Source organism: Solea senegalensis, linkage group LG3, assembly GCF_019176455.1.
Source record: "Solea senegalensis isolate Sse05_10M linkage group LG3, IFAPA_SoseM_1, whole genome shotgun sequence".
NCBI lineage: Eukaryota > Metazoa > Chordata > Actinopteri > Pleuronectiformes > Soleidae > Solea > Solea senegalensis.
The window spans coordinates 21,037,254-21,057,207 of NC_058023.1; the positions used below are offsets into that span (position 1 = coordinate 21,037,254).

General features: G+C 41.0%; 2 protein-coding genes across 2 annotated transcripts; both read left to right on the forward strand.

Moving 5' to 3' along the window:
- The first annotated feature begins 1,987 nt into the window (after positions 1-1,987).
- Positions 1,988-9,689, forward strand: LOC122766201 (extracellular calcium-sensing receptor-like). Its single transcript, XM_044020882.1, has 9 exons — positions 1,988-2,252; positions 2,333-2,627; positions 2,832-2,918; positions 4,451-4,720; positions 6,456-6,671; positions 6,747-7,013; positions 7,593-7,820; positions 8,470-8,593; positions 8,672-9,689. Exons 1-9 carry the CDS (start codon positions 2,005-2,007, stop codon positions 9,580-9,582), a joined length of 2,646 nt encoding a protein of 881 aa, XP_043876817.1. The 5' UTR covers positions 1,988-2,004; the 3' UTR covers positions 9,583-9,689.
- Positions 9,690-13,713: 4,024 nt separating this feature from the next.
- LOC122766204 (extracellular calcium-sensing receptor-like) lies at positions 13,714-19,869 on the forward strand. Its single transcript, XM_044020885.1, has 9 exons — positions 13,714-14,266; positions 14,352-14,646; positions 14,837-14,923; positions 15,804-16,073; positions 16,955-17,170; positions 17,246-17,512; positions 17,867-18,094; positions 18,755-18,878; positions 18,957-19,869. Exons 1-9 carry the CDS (start codon positions 14,037-14,039, stop codon positions 19,865-19,867), a joined length of 2,628 nt encoding a protein of 875 aa, XP_043876820.1. The 5' UTR covers positions 13,714-14,036; the 3' UTR covers positions 19,868-19,869.
- The last annotated feature ends 85 nt before the right edge of the window (positions 19,870-19,954 follow it).

A 19,954-nucleotide genomic window follows, 5' to 3' on the forward strand; every position in this document is an offset into this window, starting at 1 on the left:
TGTATGATATTTTCGCTAACTTCTTTTTTTACCAATGTTGGGAGTTAACATAATTTTACATAGTAACAAAAAGTAACTTCTGGAGCTACAACTAAAAAGAAAATATACAGCTCGAAGAGAAAAGAGACAGAGCCAACCGGCACCACAGCTGAAGGACACCAATTGATTAACGGGGACACTGAAGTTGCTCTTTCTCTGCTAAACAGGTAGCTATGTTATTTGTGTATGTGCAATTTGAAGGGGCAGTTATTTCTTTATTCATATCAATTTAGTAATGTATTCAGTTACACAGCATGTTATTTTTGTAGTTTACTTGAGAACTTTTCCTACTTCGATGTACACTGAAGGCCAGAGCTCTCAAGTCTCAAACATTTAGCTAGGCTGACCTGGCTCACTATACAAATGAAATACTAGTTTCCATATCTATTTTACTCCAGTTTGACTTATGATGGGCCTATATTAAGGCACAAAAGTAGTTTTTTATAGAGATATGTAAGTGTACATCTCAGGTTATTAACATATGGATATAAAAACATTTGATTGTTTATTTTTTTATGTCAAAAAAAGAGCTGTGAAACACATACAACACTATAACATACAGTATACACAACAAGAAAAAAAGATATACTGTGGGTACGGAAAGTATTCAGACCCCTTTACATTTTTCACTCTTTGTTTCATTGCAGCCATTTGCTAAAATCAAAAAAGTTCATGTTATTTCTCATTAATGTACACTCAGCACCCCATCTTGACAGAAAAAAAACAGAAATATAGAAATGTTTGCAAATGTATTAAAAAAGAAAAACTGAAATATCACATGGTCATAAGAATTCAGACCCTTTGCTCAGTATTGAGTAGACGCTCCTTTTGAGCTAGTACAGCCATGAGTCTTCTTGGGAATGATGCAACAAGTTATTCACACCTGGATTTGGGGATCCTCTGCCATTCTTCCTTACAGATCCTCTCCAGTTCTGTCAGGTTGGATGGTGAACGTTGGTGTTCACCTGAACTGTACATAAAAAAAGAATAATAATACAAGAATAACGGGACGAGAGACGAGTTGCCTGGTTCAGGTAAGCCACCGCTTTCCACTTACACTTTTATTTAGAGTGTCGAGCTAGAACATCAGAGGTCCGCCAACATAATGTCATCAGAGAGAGGACAATATGTTGCACTAATAATATTCTGATACTAGATGTATTGAAATCAAAATATCACAGTAAAACCTATTAATATTACTAATACTATTTAAATAATATTAAATAACTAATAATCAGAAACCATTTAAGGTCATGTTTCTGGACACTGTCAACAACATTACCAAAAAACCTGGAACCAGTTAATATAAAACTTCATACATATGATAAAAAAGCATTAATGAACAAAAAAGCCTCCACTTTGAAAAGTTCAAAACGTTCATTAAATATTGTTTGTCGAGGAATGTGACAAAGACGCTGTGTTCTGTTTCTCTGCTGCTGCTGTGCCGCCACTTCTCATTCAGAAAAGACCGCCTCCTTTCTCTTAAGCCAAGCGGGACACAGCGCCCGCTTTTCCCGCTTTTGACTTGTGGTCAAAAATATATAACAAACATAGTGGTTAGGACTACCACAGATAATGCATTGAAAAAGTTAACCATAGGTGTGAGTGGGAGAGTGGATGGTTGTTTGTCTCTATATGTGGCCCTTCGATACACTGGCAAACTGTCCAGGGTGTACTCTGCATATCACCCAATGTCAGCTGAAATTGGCACAGCACCCCCCCGTGACCCTTGTGTGGAGGATGATGCAGTAAAAATGGATCGATATTAATTAATTAATTAATTAATTAATTAATTAATTAATTTACAAAATATCTTTGTGTGTGACTAAAAATACTGGATAACAAACAAATGTAACGTTGTTGAGGACCTGCCCCTACAGCTTGTTATTCTGCCCTGATAGGATAAACATTGTCATAAGTTAATATAATAGATGATGTAGTGATGGGACTGAACTCCTTAAAGGGATGAACCAGAGCAAAGTCATGAGGATATTTTTGGACGACTTGCTCTTGCTAATGTTGTTCTCCTACTTTTCCTCTGCTGTGTCCTCCTCTCTTTATTCTTCCTCTTGTCAGTTACAGGAACAGTTTCGTCTAAATGGGATGCACAAAACTGGAGATGTGATTCTAGGTGGACTTTTTGTAATCAACTTCTTTTCTGCTGATCCTGACCTGACGTTTACCTCAGAGTCACAGCTGCCTACCTGCTATGGGTGAGTCTGTGTGTCAGTTGTGAAACATGTGTAAGTGTATAACATATGTTTAGTTGTAAAGACTTACATGTTTGTGTTAGTTTTAATATTATAGGATTCAGACAGGCTCAGTCTATGGCCTTTGCTATTGATGAGATCAACAGAAACTCCAACCTGTTGCCGAATGTGACTCTGGGATACAGTCTGTACGATAACTGCGGCCAACTAGGAATTGGATTTCGTGCAGCACTGACCTTAGTCAGTGGTCAAGAAGAGCAAGTTACATTAGAGGATAGCTGTGTAGGACCTCCTCCAGTCCTAGGGATTGTGGGTGATACTACCTCTTCAAATTCTATAGCCATTTCTACAGCCATAGGTTTGTACAGGGTGCCTCTGGTAAGTTTTCAAGATTTTCAGCTCAATCATTACAGTGATTAAATTATGAAGTTAATTTAAATATTGTATTTATATTATATTTATATTATTACTACATTGAATATATATCTGACAGTTGAGTAATCAACCTTAAATATTTGAAAATATTGGAAAATATTAGAAAATATTAGCCTCTCTAAGAGAAGTGGTCTGCTTCTTTTGCAGGTGAGTTATTTTGCCACATGTTCCTGCCTGAGTGACGGACAAAAGTTTCCATCTTTCTTTAGGACGATCCCAAGTGATGCTTTTCAGGTGAAAATTCATCTCCATCACTAATTATCTCATATCTCATTTTCAGTAGGGGTGAAACAGTATGCAAATGGAACGTTTTTCATTAACAGATTAAATTAAGTTTACAATGACTAAACAGACCGAACTGTAAACATAACAGTGACTAATTGCCCACAATTACCTGAATAAAGGTCATGTTGTTTTTTAATAAAAATAAGGTAAGAATTATTACAACAGATATATAAAATATTGTGGCACCTACAACAAACACAACTTAGAGGTGAATGTGAAGGTCGTCAAATAAATAAAAAGTAATTATTATAATAAAAATAAAGATCAATTACAGTGCAGCATGTAGAAAAAACATTTGAACATTTTAAACGTCATATTCAGTAAGTCTAATTGTCTCAGCTTGTACTCAGATTCATTCTGTTTTCAAAGCACACATCTTTCTTTGTTAAATATGACCGTGAATCCATTACAGAGGAGATTTACCCAAATTCTTAATACTGCTTTATAGAGTTGTGTGTCTCGAGACCAGCCTCGACAGTCTTGGTCCCGGTCTTGTTTTGTTGTCTTGGTCTTGATACTCTGTTCTTTGTAATGTCTTGGTCTCGGTTTAGGTGGTCTTGACTACAAGTCTAGTGCCATCACAGGAAGAGACATCCGACACATAAATCAAGCCAAACAATGTCAAACTGTAGTTAAAAATACTTCACAGTCCATATATATTAGTCCATATATATTCCAATATATTTAATTAACTGATTCTAGTGATTCAGTGACACTGAAAACAACTACTTTATAAGTCACTAGTCACTTGTTTGTGTGTATGTGTGTGTAAGTGCATGCTTGTGACATGTGCACATGTCTTTGTATTGTTGGATTGTGGTATTGTACTTAAAATGGTGTTGTTTGACTACATAAATGGGATCATTGACTTTTAAATAATATCTGCATATTACCAATGTGTTGACTTAACATTAGGCCTAATCCAATTCAGGGAAGTTGATATCTTACAGTGTAATTGGCTACTACAATGGGAACATTTCAAGTTTATAATTGTGTATCTTCAATTTGATGTTACAATTGCATCTACAAATGTATACAATAGCTATACATAGTTGAGGTCACTCACTGTAAAAACATTTACAGTGAGTGAGCTCACATGACATACTCTGTCTCTGTATTGTTCTGCCTATAGTTGAAATAATACCTTCTAATTTTGATTGAATGTAAACTGCAGCTGAACCCTAGTATGTTGCTGTTCTTCAATTCATGCAAGTTATGGTGTAACTTCAACACTAGTCTGTTTTTTTCCCGGTCTCGGTCTTGTCTCAACTTGATCTCAGTCTTCACTTGGTCTCGATACCCCCTGGTCTTGGTATTGTGTGATAGTTATCATGTTTGGCATATCACCAGCTAATTTTAGCTGAACAGTGACGTGACGTTGTCTTTGTCTCCGCTGCTGCTGTAGTTGAACTGGTAACAGGATTTCTAGTGAAAGATGATTCCAGCCTGTGCACTAATCCCTCTGCTCTGTGTTCACATAGGTGAATGCTATGATTCAGATTCTAAAACACTTTGGTTGGACTTGGGCAGGTCTGCTCATCAGTGATGATGATTATGGAGTCCACGCTGCCCGATCCTTTCACTCTGATCTGGGTCCAGCTGGTGGAGGTTGTCTGGCTTACACAGAGATTTTGCCCTGGAGTGACGACCCTGCTGAACTAAAGAGAATAGTGGATGTGATGAGGAAATCTACAGCTCGAGTGGTGATTGTGTTTGCAAATAAGAGTCACATGATGAACCTTATGAAAGAGGTCAGTCCTTAAAGAGATATGTTGCAAAACCCTTTTAGCCTTTGAAAAACAAATTTTGTTATTTATACTAATATCTATAATTAGTAAATGTATGTAAAATACATGTTTGTTTATGACATCAACTGTGGAAACATTTTACTTTACTGGTATGAATTTTTACACTCGTTATAATGCAAATATAAACAAGTGCTGCAAAAAAGTCTTTAGAAAACAGATTTCATTACTAATATTTCACTTTTAATCAGAATCAGAATTGTTTTTTATTGCCAAATACATTTACACATACAAGGAATTTGACTTTGTGTTTTGGTGCATTTAAATCTAATAAAATAAAATGCATACTGTCAGTTAAACGTTTCATTAATGGCATTAATGCAAACCCATTTTAACGGGGTCAATTTTTTATCACGAGATTAACGTTATTTTGTGCCAAGCAAACTTTGTAGTTTTTGCTATTCATGAGACTGAGCAGAGGGGAAGAAACTAGTCACTTGTTTGTGTGTATGTGTGTGTAAGTGCGTGCTTGTGACGTGCACATGTCTTTGTATTGTTGGATTGCAATATTGTACTTAAAATGGGGTTGTTTGACTACATAAATGGGATCATTGACTTTTTAATGACATCTGCATATTACCATTGTGTTGACTTAACATTAGTCCTAATCCAATTCAGGGAAGTTGATATCTTACAGTGTAATTGGCTACTACAATGGGAACATTTTAAATTTATAAGACCACAGCCTATTACCAGAAGGAAGGGGTTGGCCATGAGTTTACCTGCACGCTTCAGGGTCCTGGAGATGTACAGGTCATGAAGGTCCCCAGGAAGCATAGAGAGTCCATGGTGGAAATGGCAGAATTGCAGAGGGTGATGAGGGCAGGGCTAACAGTGTCTTTTCTGTAGTCCGCAACCATTCTCCACTGTTTTAAAACGTTCAGCTCTAAGTTGTTTTTACTGCACCAGGTCACCAGGCGGTCAACCTCACACCTGAAGGTGGACTCGTCCCCACCGGAGATGAGTCCAATGTTTTCCCACCTGCTGCTTCCTGTGAGACAGGAAGTCTGTTGGGCACAATCAGCTGGGAGAGCTTGTCCTGTAGCAAAACTGGGCTTACTGTGTTGAAAGCAGAGCTGAAATACACAAACAGGATCCTGGTATAGGTTCCTGCTGAGTCCAGGTGCTCCAGGATATAGGTTCAGGGCCAGGTTAACAGCATCATCTACCAACCTGTTGGCTCTGTAGGCAAACTGTGGGGGGTCCAGCAAAGGGTATGTGATGGTTTTCAGCACAAGGTGCTCGAAGGACTTCCTTACCACCGAGGTCAGGGTGACAGGGTCTGTAGTCGTTTAGTCCTGTGATCCTAGTTTTTTTGGCGACTGGGATGATGGTGAAGCCTTTGAAGCAAGCAGGTACATGACATGTCTTCAGCGAGGTGTTAAATATATGAAAAAAATGTGAAAGAACTGGAGACAGCCCAGTGCTTCAAGGTGAAGGGGGAGACAGAGTCATGGCCAGCAGCTTTGTGGGGGGGTTGCCTCTGAAGATTTTATTATGGTCTCTCTCCATGATGGACAAAGCTGTTGTTGTTGCTGAGGTGTATGTGGGGTGGGGGTGGGTGGGCTAGATTGGCTTAGCAAGAGGGCCACTGTTTGTTTACCAGGACTAATTCAAATTTGCATGGAATAGTGTGTAAAACAATCATTAACTTTTATACTTGTTACAATGCAATTTACAGGTGGTGAGGCAGAATGTGACAGGCCTGCAGTGGATGGCCAGTGAAGCCTGGTCATCACTTGTTGTGCTCCAGACTCCTCACTTCATGACATACCTGGGTGGAACACTGGGCATCTCCATTCGTCGAGGACAAATACCAGGACTCAGGGACTTCCTGTCACAAATACGTCCTGACCTTCATCAAAGCAGCAAAGATGGAAACAGCATGGTGAGAGTTGCCCTGTGACTTTGAATTTGTGAGAATAATATACTGGCATTAATCTAAAAATGAACTTAACTGCAGGTGAATCAGTTTTGGGAAAACACATTTCAGTGCAGATTTGCACCACCTCCAGCAGGTTGGGTGGAAGCTGGAGGAGAATTATGCACTGGACAGGAAGTTATAGAGAATGTGAAGAATGAATTGGTGGATGTTTCAAACCTCAGATCAGAGTATAATGTGTATAAGGCTGTGTACGCTCTGGCATATGCTCTTGATAAAATGCTGCAGTGTGAGCCAGGGAGAGGACCTTTCAGCAACAACACCTGTGCTCAATTACAAAGACTGGAGCCATGGCAGGTGAGGTATCAGTTTACACTCAATTCTTTATTTCCTTTGTATTTCTTTATGATTTGATTAAAGTGTAAGAACATCATAGATCAATACATAAAAGCATCTCACTTTCCATATACAGCAGGCAGAAAGTAGATTGTAATATCAGGTCAAATGTGATGTGACTTCAAATTAAATTCTTTGATGTATTTTTTTTTTAAGTTTACCAATGAGTAGATTTATATGAATTTCTCTGTACTGTTGTGTTCACAAATATACTGTCACACAGATTAACTTTATACAAGTTAAATACATAAAACGAAAGTTAGAAGTAAATTCCATCTGCACTCTATTATTTACTATTTTCATTCTTCAACACTGGTAACAGCTAAGGCCAGAGGCAGTGTTTTCAAGTTGTCAGTCAATTATCTTTAGCAAATTCTGTCTACTTTGGCACAGTCGTTAATAAATTCCCGTCTAAGTCAACATGCACAAGTTACATGAGAAACTTGTGAATCTGTTGGTCAGCTGAGGCAAACAACTGCTGAGCATTGATTGTAGTTTTTGTTCTTGTTTTCCTTTTGTGTCTGATTCTATTATCTAAAGCTTGTGTATTACCTGGACAAGGTTAACTTCACCACATCATTTGGTGATCAAGTGTCATTTGATGAGAATGGTGATGCCTTACCTGTATATGACATCATGAACTGGGTGTGGCTCCCTGATGGAAGTACTAAAGTTCAGAGAGTGGGTGAGGTTAAGAGGTCAGCCTTCAAAGGTGAAGAACTCACACTGGATGAAGACAAAATCTTCTGGAACTTTGAATCCAAACAGGTTATTTCTTAAACGTTTTAGATTACTATCTCTTTCCCCCACTCACTGTCTAGAGTCATACTTTTTCTGTGAGTCCAAAGAGGTTTGCTGTGGTCCATCTCACATATATGATGTCATCCACCCATGTGCGTGATGGCACTGACAAAACCTTCATAGACATACATGTACACTTTTTTTTGGCTGTGTACCGTAATAACCAAATGCTTAAGCTTCATGTAACACACTTTCCAGTATATTTACTGGGACCCTCTTGTTTTGGTTGAAGAAGGGACATCCAAGAACACAATTACCATGGACTCTTGCCTGAAGTTGTGCAAGAACATTTGGTAATTCCCTCACCTGTACAGTCTTCAAGAACATACAAATGGGGCTGATCTCCTGGTGAGAAAACACTGCTTTTGATATGAGATCAACTCCACGTTAGTTCGAACACAAGACCACAAAGACCCTCAAAGACTCTGCAGACAAGGAACATATTTTCTTTTAAATTGAATTGACATTTATTTTTCCAGAAAATATCCTTTACGATGAATTATGTCTTTACCAAGGATGTCCTGGCCAAAAGCACTAACCGCACATTTTGCAAAAGCAAAAGTATGTAGAAGCCCACATAGGATACAATAACAAATCCTGAATTTTCTCCACACAGCCTCCTCGGTCAGTGTGCAGTGAGAGTTGTCCTCCAGGTACCCGCATGGCCAGAAAGAAGGGGGAACCTGAGTGTTGTTTTGACTGTGTCCCTTGTTCTGAGGGAAAGATCAGCAATACAACCGGTGAGTGTAAAGTTTTAAACGCCACAGTTCAGAGATGTTGTATAAACATGTATCTCAACACTTTCCCTCTTTTCTCAGACTCCATGGAGTGCACCAGTTGTCCAGACGATTTCTGGTCCAGCCCCCAGCGTGACCACTGTGTTCCTAAGAAAACAGAGTTCCTCTCCTACCATGAGCCTCTGGGTATCTGCTTGACAATCACCTCACTGTTGGGCACATTTATCTGTGTTGCTGTTCTGGGCATCTTCATCCATCATCACAGCACACCTATAGTTCGTGCCAACAATTCAGAACTCAGTTTTCTTCTCGTGGTGTCACTTAAGTTCTGTTTCTTGTGTTCGTTGCTCTTCATTGGACGACCCAGATTATGGACTTGCCAACTAAGACATGCAGCATTTGGCATCAGCTTTGTGCTTTGTGTCTCATGTATCCTGGTGAAAACCATGGTGGTTCTGGCTGTGTTCAGGGCCTCCAAACCAGGAGGTGAGTCCAGTCTGAAGTGGTTTGGTGCTATGCAGCAGAGAGGGACAGTTCTGCTTCTGACTTCTGTTCAAGCAGCAATCTGCACTGTCTGGCTTGTCTCTGCTTCACCAGTGCCTCATAAAAACACCCAGTATCACAATGACAAGATAGTTTATGAGTGTGTAGTTGGGTCCACAGTTGGTTTTGCAGTTTTACTTGGTTATATTGGTTTACTGGCCGTCCTCAGTTTCTTGTTAGCTTTTCTAGCAAGGAATCTTCCAGACAGTTTCAATGAGGCCAAACTCATCACTTTCAGCATGCTGATATTCTGTGCAGTGTGGGTGGCCTTTGTCCCTGCTTACATCAACTCTCCAGGCAAATATGCAGATGCAGTGGAGGTTTTTGCCATCCTTGCCTCCAGTTTTGGCCTCTTGGTGGCACTGTTTGGACCCAAATGTTATATAATCCTTGTAAGACCAGAAAGAAACACAAAGAAAGCCATCATGGGTCGTGGGACAACAACGTAATATGGTTAACACTCCTGTCTCTCTCTGATGCTCTGCATTTTTAAATTGTGTTTAAATTACTAGATCACAATACAGGCAATAAAGATGTTGATAAGAAATACTTAAAATTATGTAGATTATTTTTTTCTAACCAATGATTATTCTGGTGTTGGGAGTTAATGTAATTTTACATGATTACTTATTTTAGTAACAAGGGCAAAATTTATCACAACTCACCTTGTGCTGCGTCTGCTGAACCAACTCTGCCATGTTGCTCTCTCTCTCCAACAACAGGGCCCCAAACCACACCCACCACCACACCCAAAAAACGCTTTGGCTAAAATGCTATCACTAAATACAACAAACAGTCTTTTAATATATAGTCAGATAGTGTATGGTGGGTAGGGAGGGTAGGTGCATGGTGCCTCAGTAGAATCCTCCAGGACATTGTGGGACCCCGTATGTTATAAAAAGTTGACGCATAACCAGGTGAAGAAGAGTGACCAGTGGACCTGGTGAGAGTTCAATCTCTTGGTGGTGCAGATGTATTCAAGGTTTTTGTGGGCAGTCCAAACCAAGAAGGCTTCCTTGGTGCCCTCAAATCAATGTCCCAATACTTCTAGTGCAGTGGTTCCCAAACATTTTATCTTTGAAGCCCCCTTGTCCAAGTCAATCCAGGCTCCCCCAACCCAAACCCTTGTCCACACACACACACAAGAATAATAAAGTGAATAATTACAAATGTTTATATGCAAAAGTAAACAACAGTTGTAGCTTTTTGTTCTCGAAGTGAATATGGATTAAAAAAAACTTGTCCTGTGCTTCCATATAAGGTAGACTTCTAGAATGTCATGTCAGGGGCAGGGGACCTCTTAAAGGGGACATATTATGCAAAATCAACTTTTTAACCGTTTCAGTACTTATATTTGGGACTCTGGAGGCCCTACCAGTCGCCAAAGTGTGGAAAAAGAATACTCAGTTATGTTTTTGTGGTCCCCCTTAGTGTAAGTAAGGCGATAAAACACTCCATGTTGAATTCCCTGCGCTTATGACGGCAGCATGCGCATTTCACCGCGAATGTTACCGCCCCACCAGTAAGTTTACTTGGAGAGCTCCACCTTAGCTCCACCTTGTCCCTGCGAGAGTGCAGGCGAGGGAGGAAGAGCGGTATTATGTCAACGCGGACGGACAAGTGTGCTGTTGGTGGCTGCACAGTGGAGCACAGTGTTTTATACAAACTTCCAGCCTCAGAGGATTTTATATATGAAGCGAATGTGCCGGATAAAGTCAGCAAACGTGTGTTCGCACCACTTCGCAGCAGACTGCGGCCAGCGGTCGCCATATTTAGTCAGGGGACATATTTCACCGGTGTACAAACACACACACATTGTTAAGAAAAGGTCACACAGAGCTCATAACTGACCATTCTGACACGTCCTAATTAAAAATATTCGTTCAGTACGTCGGGCCACACGGTGGTGTAGTGGTTAGCACTCTCGCCTTGCAGCGAGAAGACCCGGGTTCGCGCCCCGGTTGGAACAGGGGCCTTTCTGCATGGAGTTTGCATGTTCTCCCCGTGTGTGCGTGGGTTCTCTCCGGGTTCTCCGGCTTCCTCCCACAGTCCAAAAACATGCAATGTGGGGATTAGGTGAATTGGACACTCTAAATTGACCATAGGAGTGAGTGTGAGAGTGAATGGTTGTTTGTCTCTAGTTGTGTGTGGCCCTGCGATGGACTGGCGAACTGTCCAGGGTGTACCCCGCCTATCGCCCAATGTAGATTGGCACAGCACCCCCCGCAACCCTCGAGTGGAGGATAAAGCGGTTAGATGATGACTGTTCAGTACGTCCTCCATGACTGGAGCACAGACTCAGTCTGATACAGTCACATAAAGCAGCTGTTTATACAGCTCACCGCTGACGATCAGCAGTGGCGATCAGCGGTGCTGCACTCTCTGTGCAGCGGTGCTGCACTCTCTGTGAAAATCAGTTAGGGGCATAGGGACAGCACCTAGAGCTGCCTAAACTGTTGCTGTATGTGTGAGTGCCGTCACAGGAACAGACCTCCGACACATGGATACTTAGGGACAACACCGCTGACCAGCTCCGGTGCTCCGGTGAGCTGGCGATCAGCGGTGGCGAGGTCTCCGGAGCACAGTCACCGGTATGATACTGTAACATACAGCGGCAGTTCATGCAGCTCGCCGCTGGCGATCAGCGGTGGTGATCAGCGGTGGCGAGGTCTCCGGAGCACAGTCACCGGTCTGATACTGTAACATACAGCGGCAGTTTATTCAGCTCGCTGCACACCGCTGGCAATCAGCGGTGGCGATCAGTGGCGCTGTTCCTAAGTGTTTTTAACTGATTTACATTTCGGCACTGTTCGGCTTGATCCTTATGGAGGACGTCTCTTCCTGTGACGGCACTCTCGTTTTCTGCGCACGCTGCCATGTTGATATTGTCAGAGAACTAGTGGAGGGAGGGGGAGAGGAATGGAGCTGTAAAGGGGACAAATCAGAAACCCCCTGGAAGAAGTGGGTGTGTGTTTGCCTGTGTTTCATTTGCATATAAAGGGACCATGCACAAAAACCGTGCGTTCTGAAAGGGGCGGGTTTAGCAGGGTTATTGAACTACTATGATGCTTCATCCTTATGGTATTTTGACCAAGGCATGTCACTGACATGTTCATTAGGACACCAGGGAACTATTTTAATGGGGGAAATAGGGTATAATATGTCCACTTTAAGGGGCACTTTGGACCTGTTGAGGACTGTGAGAAGAGCAATCGCTGTGTAGTGATGATAAAAATGAGCCATCAGGAAGTGTTATAGTTATTTACGGGTGTCAGGAACTGCAGAGACTTAAGTTAGGTCCATCTGGAGACTGCCTTCTGCCACAATATTCTCCCAAGAATGAAACAGACTCGACGTGTAACTGAAACCTTTCTGCTTTAATTAACAAAGAGTTTGCTAGGAGGTGCTAGAGCACAGACAGGACATGGTGAACATACTCCTTGGGTTTTGGAGAAGATGAGGATGTCATCCAAATAAACAAAGAGAAAGAAGTTGAGTCATGAATGCAAAACTGTCGATCAGTTAAAAAAGACTTAAAAATCTGGGGTGGCGTTTATCTCACTTTGTATAGCTGTGTATAGTGCCCCCGGTTCAAATCAGGCAGCCCATTCCTGCATGTTGTTCCCCCTCTCTGCCTCCCCATTTCCTTTCTCTATCTCCTGTACTGTTGATTAAAGTCAAAAAAATATTTAAAAAAAAAAAGACTTAAAAATCCTGAATACATGTGTTAATGTCCAACATTTAGCAAAGGCAATGTCTAAAATCTCTATCATTTAACAGAAGAGTCTGGTGTATTTAGCAGGGATCTAGAGCACTGAGCCACATCACGACCCCTTCTGTCATATTTCAGTTCAATAACTGTGCCAGATGAAGTCTGCACTCTGGTCATGCAGGAAGTACTGAATGATTCTGTGAACAAATCTTTTTAATTAACGGGGTCTAAAGATTCTGCTTTACAAATGCCGTCACAGCAGTTTCATGCAGCCACGCTATGATGACTCTGCCCATGTTGAGAAAGTACTATACTAATGGAAACAATCCCAAACCCAGTGGACTTGAAGCATGCTGTGCAGAGTCTTGCTGGAAGTGTATGGTGGAAAAGGGATTTTAGAAGTGGATCGAACAATTCTACCTGCAATAATCTCCTGCTTGATGAGCTTCTCATGAGATAGTTCATGGCAAGTCAGAGTTTCATCTAATACTATGATTCAGAAATGAAGTTAAGCACTAATTATATATAATGGTTGACCAGTAAAGTTCACTCGAGTGAAGATTGGCAACGTCAAGAAACTAGGAATAAATGATAGTTACAAAGATGGTTGCAGTCACATTCAGATTTTGCTTACTACTGATTTTCCTTCAATAATGTAAAAATTAAGCATTGATGGCCAAACAATGACAGATGTTCTATAGAGGGGGAATTTGAATGTTGTGTTCAAATGGATTGCATTTAGTCATTTGGTAGATACGATGTTCCAAAGGGACTATTTTGATAGTTGAGGAGATGTGTCAAGATATTAGTCAATTGTAAGCAAAAACATATTTTTATGAAATGATTTACTTTCCCACCTCAGCCTGTCCACCAAGCTACAGTTTAAAAGTTTTGAGTTATCATATCTATTCATCCATTTAAAGTCTTCAGTGTGTCCATTTACAAACACACTGATTGGATAAATGAAATTGTATAATTTAAAACTTGAAATACAAACAGTTGCACTGTGAAGATAAATGACAAAAGAAGGATATGTAATTGACACATGACGTTGCTGAGGACCTGCCCCTACTGCTAGTTATTCTGCCCGGATAGGTGATGCGTAAGTATAAACATTATCATGAGTCGTCAATAAAATGGGTGATGCAGTGAAAGAACTGAACTCAGAAAAGGGTAAAGCAGAGGAAAGTCATGAGTATATTCTTCTACAGCAAGTTGCTCTTGCTAATGTTCTCCTGCTTTTACTCCGCTGTGTCATCCTCTCTTTATTCCTCCTCTTGTCAGTTACAGGAACAGTTTAATCTAAATGGGATGCACAAAACTGGAGACGTGATTCTAGGTGGACTTTTTGCAGTCAACTTATTTTCTGCTGATCCTGACCTCACTTTTACCTCAGAGTCACAGCTGCCTACCTGCTATGGGTGAGTCTGTCAGTATCTGCAGTTGTGAAACATGTGTAACTGTATAAGGTATTTTGAGTTGTAAACACTTACATGTTTGTGTTAGTTTTAATATTATAGGATTCAGACAGGCTCAGACCATGGCCTTTGCTATTGATGAGATCAACAGAAACTCCAACCTGCTGCCTAATGTGACTCTGGGATACAATCTGTATGATAACTGCGTCCAACTAGGAATTGGATTCCGTGCAGCACTGACCTTAGTCAGTGGTCAAGAAGAGCAAGTTACATTACAGGAGAGCTGTGTAGGAACTCCTCCAGTCCTAGGGATTGTGGGTGATACTACCTCTTCAAATTCTATAGCCATTTCTACAGTCTTAGGTTTGTATAGAGTGCCTCTGGTAAGTTTTCAAGTCTTTCAACTCAATCATTGCAGTGATTAAATTCTGAATTCAATTGAAATATAATTTTATTATTTTAAGTTTCATTTAATGTAGTTTAAAATATGAAATCTGATAGTTGAATAATCAACCTTAAATGTTTGCAAATTATGTTAACCTTCCTAAGAAGAAGTGGTCTTCTTTTTTGCAGGTGAGTTATTCTGCCACATGTTCCTGCTTGAGTGACAGACAGAAGTTTCCATCTTTCTTTAGGACGATCCCAAGTGATGTTTTTCAGGTGAAAATCCATCTTAATCACTAATTATGTTGTGTATCATTTACAGTAGAGGTGAAACAGTATGCAAATGCCACAGTTCGGTAACATTTCAGAAAGGAAAGGAATGCGAAAATACATAAAATTGTCAACAGGTTTAAGTTTAATTAAGTTTAAAAAGACTAAACAGACTCAATTGTAAACATAACAGTGGCTAATTGCCCATAATTACCTGAAGGAAGGACATTGTTGTTTAATAAGAATAAGGTAAGAATGATTACAAAAGATATATAAAATATTGCTGCACCTACAACAAATACAACTTAGAGGTGAATGTGAAGGTTGTCAAATAAATAAAAAGTAAGTATTATTATAAAAAATAAAGATCAATTATAGTGCAGCATGAAGAAAACTGAACACGTTCAACTTCATATTCAGTAAGTCTAATTGTCTCAGCTTGTACTCAGATTCATTATGTTTTCAAAGCACACTTTCTTTGTTAAATATGAATGTGAATTCATTACAGAGATTTATCCAAACTCGTAATACAGCTTTAATGTCAGCTTTATCTGCATTTGCACGGATTTTGCACTTTTTTTCCTTGTACCGATGATATCCACTTGTGATAGTTATCATGTTTGGCGTATCACCAGCGGCACAGCCAATTTAAGCTGAACAGTGATGTCACATCCGTCGGGGGGGAACAAGGAAATGTGATTAAGTTCTGCTCTGCATGGTGGTTACTGCTGAACATACATTTTTTAAGTATATATGTGTGTACCAAAAATGTGTGTGTATTTGTCCCGAGCGTCCTGTACCGTATGAGTCTTTGATGAACAACAGGATTTCTAGTGGAAGATGATTCCACCCTGTGCACTAATCCCTCTGCTCTGTGTCCACATAGGTGAATGCTATGATTCAGATTCTAAAACACTTTGGCTGGACTTGGGCTGGTCTGCTCATCAGTGATGATGATTATGGAGTCCACGCTGCCCGATCCTTTCACTCTGATCTGGGTCCAGTTGGTGGAGGTTGTCTGGCTTACACAGAGATCTTGCCCTGGGGTGACGACCCTGCTGAACTAAAGAGAATAGTGGATGTGATGAGGAAATCTACAGCTCGAGTGGTGATTGTGTTTGCAAATAAGAGTCACATGATGAACCTTATGAAAGAGGTCAGTCCTTAAAGAGATATGTTGCAAAACCCTTTTAGCGTTTGAAAAACAGCATCTTTTCTGTAGTCCCCAACCATCTCCACTGTTTTTATAACGTTCTAAGTTGTTTTGACTGGTTAGGGTTAGGTAACCTCCCACGTGAAGGTGGATTCGGGTTAGGGTTAGATGAGTCCACTGTTTTCTCAGCTTCACCTGCTGCTTCCTGTGAGACAGGAAGTCAGTGATCCACCTTCAGGTGGAGTTGGGCACGATCAGCTCGAAGAGCTTGTCCTGTAGCAGAACTGGGATCACTGTATTGAAAACAGAGCTGGAGCACACAAACATGATCCTGGAATAGGTTCCTGCTCAGTACTGGTGCTCCTGGATGAAGTGGAGGGCCAGGTTAACAGCATCATCTCAACCTCTTGGCTCTGTAGGCAAACTGCGGGGGTCCAGCAAAGGGTATGTGATGGTTTTTAGGTGGGACAGCACAAGTCGCTTGAAGGACTTCATTACCACCAAGGTCAGGGTAGTCATTTAGTCCTGTGAAGCTTTTTTTGGGGGGGACTGGATGATGGTGAAGGCTTGAAGCAAGCAGGTACATGACATGTCTTCAGCGAGGTGTTAAATATATGAAAAAAATGGAGACAATGGGTCAGCACAGTGCTTCAAGGTGAAGGGGGAGATATGGCCAGCAGCTTTGTGAGAGGTTTGTCCTATGAAGGTTGTATTAAAGTCTCTCTCAATGATGGACAGAGCTGTATGTGGGGTGGGGGTGCCTGGGCTAGATTGGCTTAGCAAGTCCTGGGCCACTGTTTGTTTACCAGGACTAATTAAAATTTGCATGGAATAGTGTGTAAAACAATCATTAACTTTTATACTTGTTACAATGCAATAAACAGGTGGTGAGGCAGAATGTGACAGGCCTGCAGTGGATGGCCAGTGAAGCCTGGTCATCACTTGATGTGCTCCAGACTCCTCACTTCATGACATACCTGGGTGGAACACTGGGCATCGCCATCCGTCGAGGAGAAATACCAGGACTCAGGGACTTCCTGTCACAAATACGTCCTGACCTACATCAAAGCAGCAAAGATGGAAACAGCATGGTGAGAGTTGCCCTGTGACTTTGAATTTGTGAGAATTATATACTGGCATTAATCTAAAAATGAACTTAACTGCAGGTAAATCAGTTGTGGGAACACACATTTCAGTGTAGATTTGCACCACCTCCAGCAGGTTGGGTGGAAGCTGGAGGAAAATTATGCACTGGACAGGAAGTTATAGAAGATGTGGAGAATGAATTGGTGGATGTTTCAGACCTCAGGTCAGAGTATAATGTGTATAAGGCTGTGTACGCTCTGGCATATGCTCTTGATGACATGCTGCAGTGTGAGCCAGGGAGAGGACCTTTCAGCAACAAGACCTGTGCTCATTTACAAAGAATGGAGCCATGGCAGGTGAGGTATTTAGTTTATCCTGCAATAATTAGATTTATGTTGATTTCACTTAACTGCTGTGTTCACAATTATACTGTCACACACATTAGCTTTATACAAGTTAAATACATAAAACAAAGGTTATAAGTAACTTCCATCTGCACTCTTTTATTTCCATTCTTCAGCACTGGTAACAGCTAAGGCCAGTGTTTTCAAGTTGTCAGTCAGTTATCTTCAGCAAATCCTGTCAACATTGGCACAGTCATGAATAAATTCACATATTATATGAGAAACTTTTGTTGGTCAGCTGAGGCAAACAACTGCTGAGCATTGATTGTAGTTTTTGTTCTTGTTTTCCTTTTCTATTATCCAAAGCTTGTGTATTACTTGGAAAAAGTCAACTTCACCACAACATTTAGTGAACAAGTGTCATTTGATGAGAATGGTGATGCCTTACCTGTATATGACATCATGAACTGGGTGTGGCTCCCTGATGGAAGAACTAAAGTTCAGAGAGTGGGTGAGGTTAAGAGGTCAGCCTTCAAAGGTGAAGAACTCACACTGGATGAAGACAAAATCTTCTGGAACTTTGAATCCAAACAGGTTATTTCTTAATTGTTTTAGATTACTATCTCTTCCCCTCACTCACTGTCTAGAGTCATACTTTTTCTGTGAGTCCAAAGAGGTTTGCTGTGGTCCATCTCACATATATGATGTCATCCACCCATGTGCGTGATGGCACTGACAAAACCTTCATAGACATACATGTACACTCCTGCATTTTTTTTGGCTGTGGACCGTAATCACCAAATGCTGAAGCTTCATGTAACACAACACTGTCCAGTATATTTGATGGAACCCTCTTGTCTTGGTTGAAGAAGGGACATTAAAGAACACAATTACCATGGACTCTTGCCTGAAGTTGTGCAAGAACATTTGGTGATACCCTCACCTGTATAAAGTCTACAATAACATACAAATGGGGCTGATCCCCTGGTGAGAAACCACTGCTTTTGTCATGAGATGTGAGATCAACTCCACATTAGTTTAAACACAATTTTACAAAGACCCTCAAAGACCCTGCAGACAGGGAACATCTCTTTATTTTTCACATGATTAACCTTTATGTTTCCAGAGAGTATCCATTGAGATGAATTATCTCTTTACCAAGGATGTCCTGTTCAAAATCAGTAACCGCACATTTAGCGGCATGGAGATGCCCACATAGGATACAATAACAGATACTGATTTTTCTCCACACAGCCTCCTCAGTCAGTGTGCAGTGAGAGCTGTCCTCCAGGTACCCGCATGGCCAGAAAGAAGGGGGAACCTGAGTGTTGTTTTGACTGTGTCCCTTGTTCTGAGGGAAAGATCAGCAATACGACTGGTGAGTGTTAAGTTTTAAACACTACAGTTCAGAGATGTTGTATGAACATGTATCTCAACACTTTCCCTCTTTTCTCAGATTCCATGGAGTGCACCACGTGTCCAGAAGATTTCTGGTCCAGCCCCCAGCGTGACCACTGTGTTCCTAAGAAAACAGAGTTCCTCTCCTACCATGAGCCTCTGGGTATCTGCTTAACAACCACCTCACTGTTGGGCACATTTATCTGTGTTGTTGTTCTGGGCATCTTCATCCATCATCACAGCACACCTATAGTTCGTGCCAACAATTCAGAACTCAGTTTTCTTCTCGTGGTGTCACTTAAGTTCTGTTTCTTGTGTTCATTGCTCTTCATTGGACGACCCAGATTATGGACTTGCCAACTAAGACATGCAGCATTTGGCATCAGCTTTGTGCTTTGTGTCTCATGTATCCTGGTGAAAACCATGGTGGTTCTGGCTGTGTTCAGGGCCTCCAAACCAGGAGGTGAGTCCAGCCTGAAGTGGTTTGGTGCTATGCAGCAGAGAGCGACAGTTCTGCTTCTGACTTCTGTTCAAGCAGCAATCTGCACTGTCTGGCTTGTCTCTGCTTCACCAGTGCCTCATAAAAACACCCAGTATCACAGTGACATGGTAGTTTATGAGTGTGTAGTTGGGTCCATAGTTGGTTTTGCAGTTTTACTTGGTTATATTGGTTTACTGGCTGTCCTTAGTTTTTTGTTAGCATTTCTAGCAAGGAATCTTCCAGACAGTTTCAATGAGGCCAAACTCATTACTTTCAGCATGCTGATATTCTGTGCAGTGTGGGTGGCCTTTGTCCCTGCTTACATCAACTCTCCAGGCAAATATGCAGATGCAGTGGAGGTATTTGCCATCCTAGCCTCCAGTTTTGGCCTCTTGGTGGCACTGTTTGGACCTAAATGTTATATAATCCTTGTGAGACCAGAAAGAAACACAAAGAAAGCCATCATGGGTCGTGGGACAACAATATAATATGGTTAACACTCCTGTCTCTCTCTGATGCTCTGCATTTTAAAATTGAGTTTAAATTACTAGATCACAATACAGGCAATAAAGATG

Excerpts from the sequence above, each read along its gene's own strand:
- LOC122766204 (XM_044020885.1), top strand. The coding sequence starts at position 14,037 with ATGAGTATATTCTTCTACAGCAAGTTGCTCTTGCTAATGTTCTCCTGC. Across the intron at positions 14,924-15,803 it reads TCCCAAGTGATGTTTTTCAG|GTGAATGCTATGATTCAGAT; the intron begins GTGAAAATCCAT and ends GTGTCCACATAG. Across the intron at positions 18,879-18,956 it reads AAAGATCAGCAATACGACTG|ATTCCATGGAGTGCACCACG; the intron begins GTGAGTGTTAAG and ends CTCTTTTCTCAG.
- LOC122766201 (XM_044020882.1), top strand. The coding sequence starts at position 2,005 with ATGAACCAGAGCAAAGTCATGAGGATATTTTTGGACGACTTGCTCTTG. Across the intron at positions 2,253-2,332 it reads CAGCTGCCTACCTGCTATGG|TTTTAATATTATAGGATTCA; the intron begins GTGAGTCTGTGT and ends TGTTTGTGTTAG. Across the intron at positions 6,672-6,746 it reads GAAACAGCATGGTGAGAGTT|TTTTGGGAAAACACATTTCA; the intron begins GCCCTGTGACTT and ends CAGGTGAATCAG.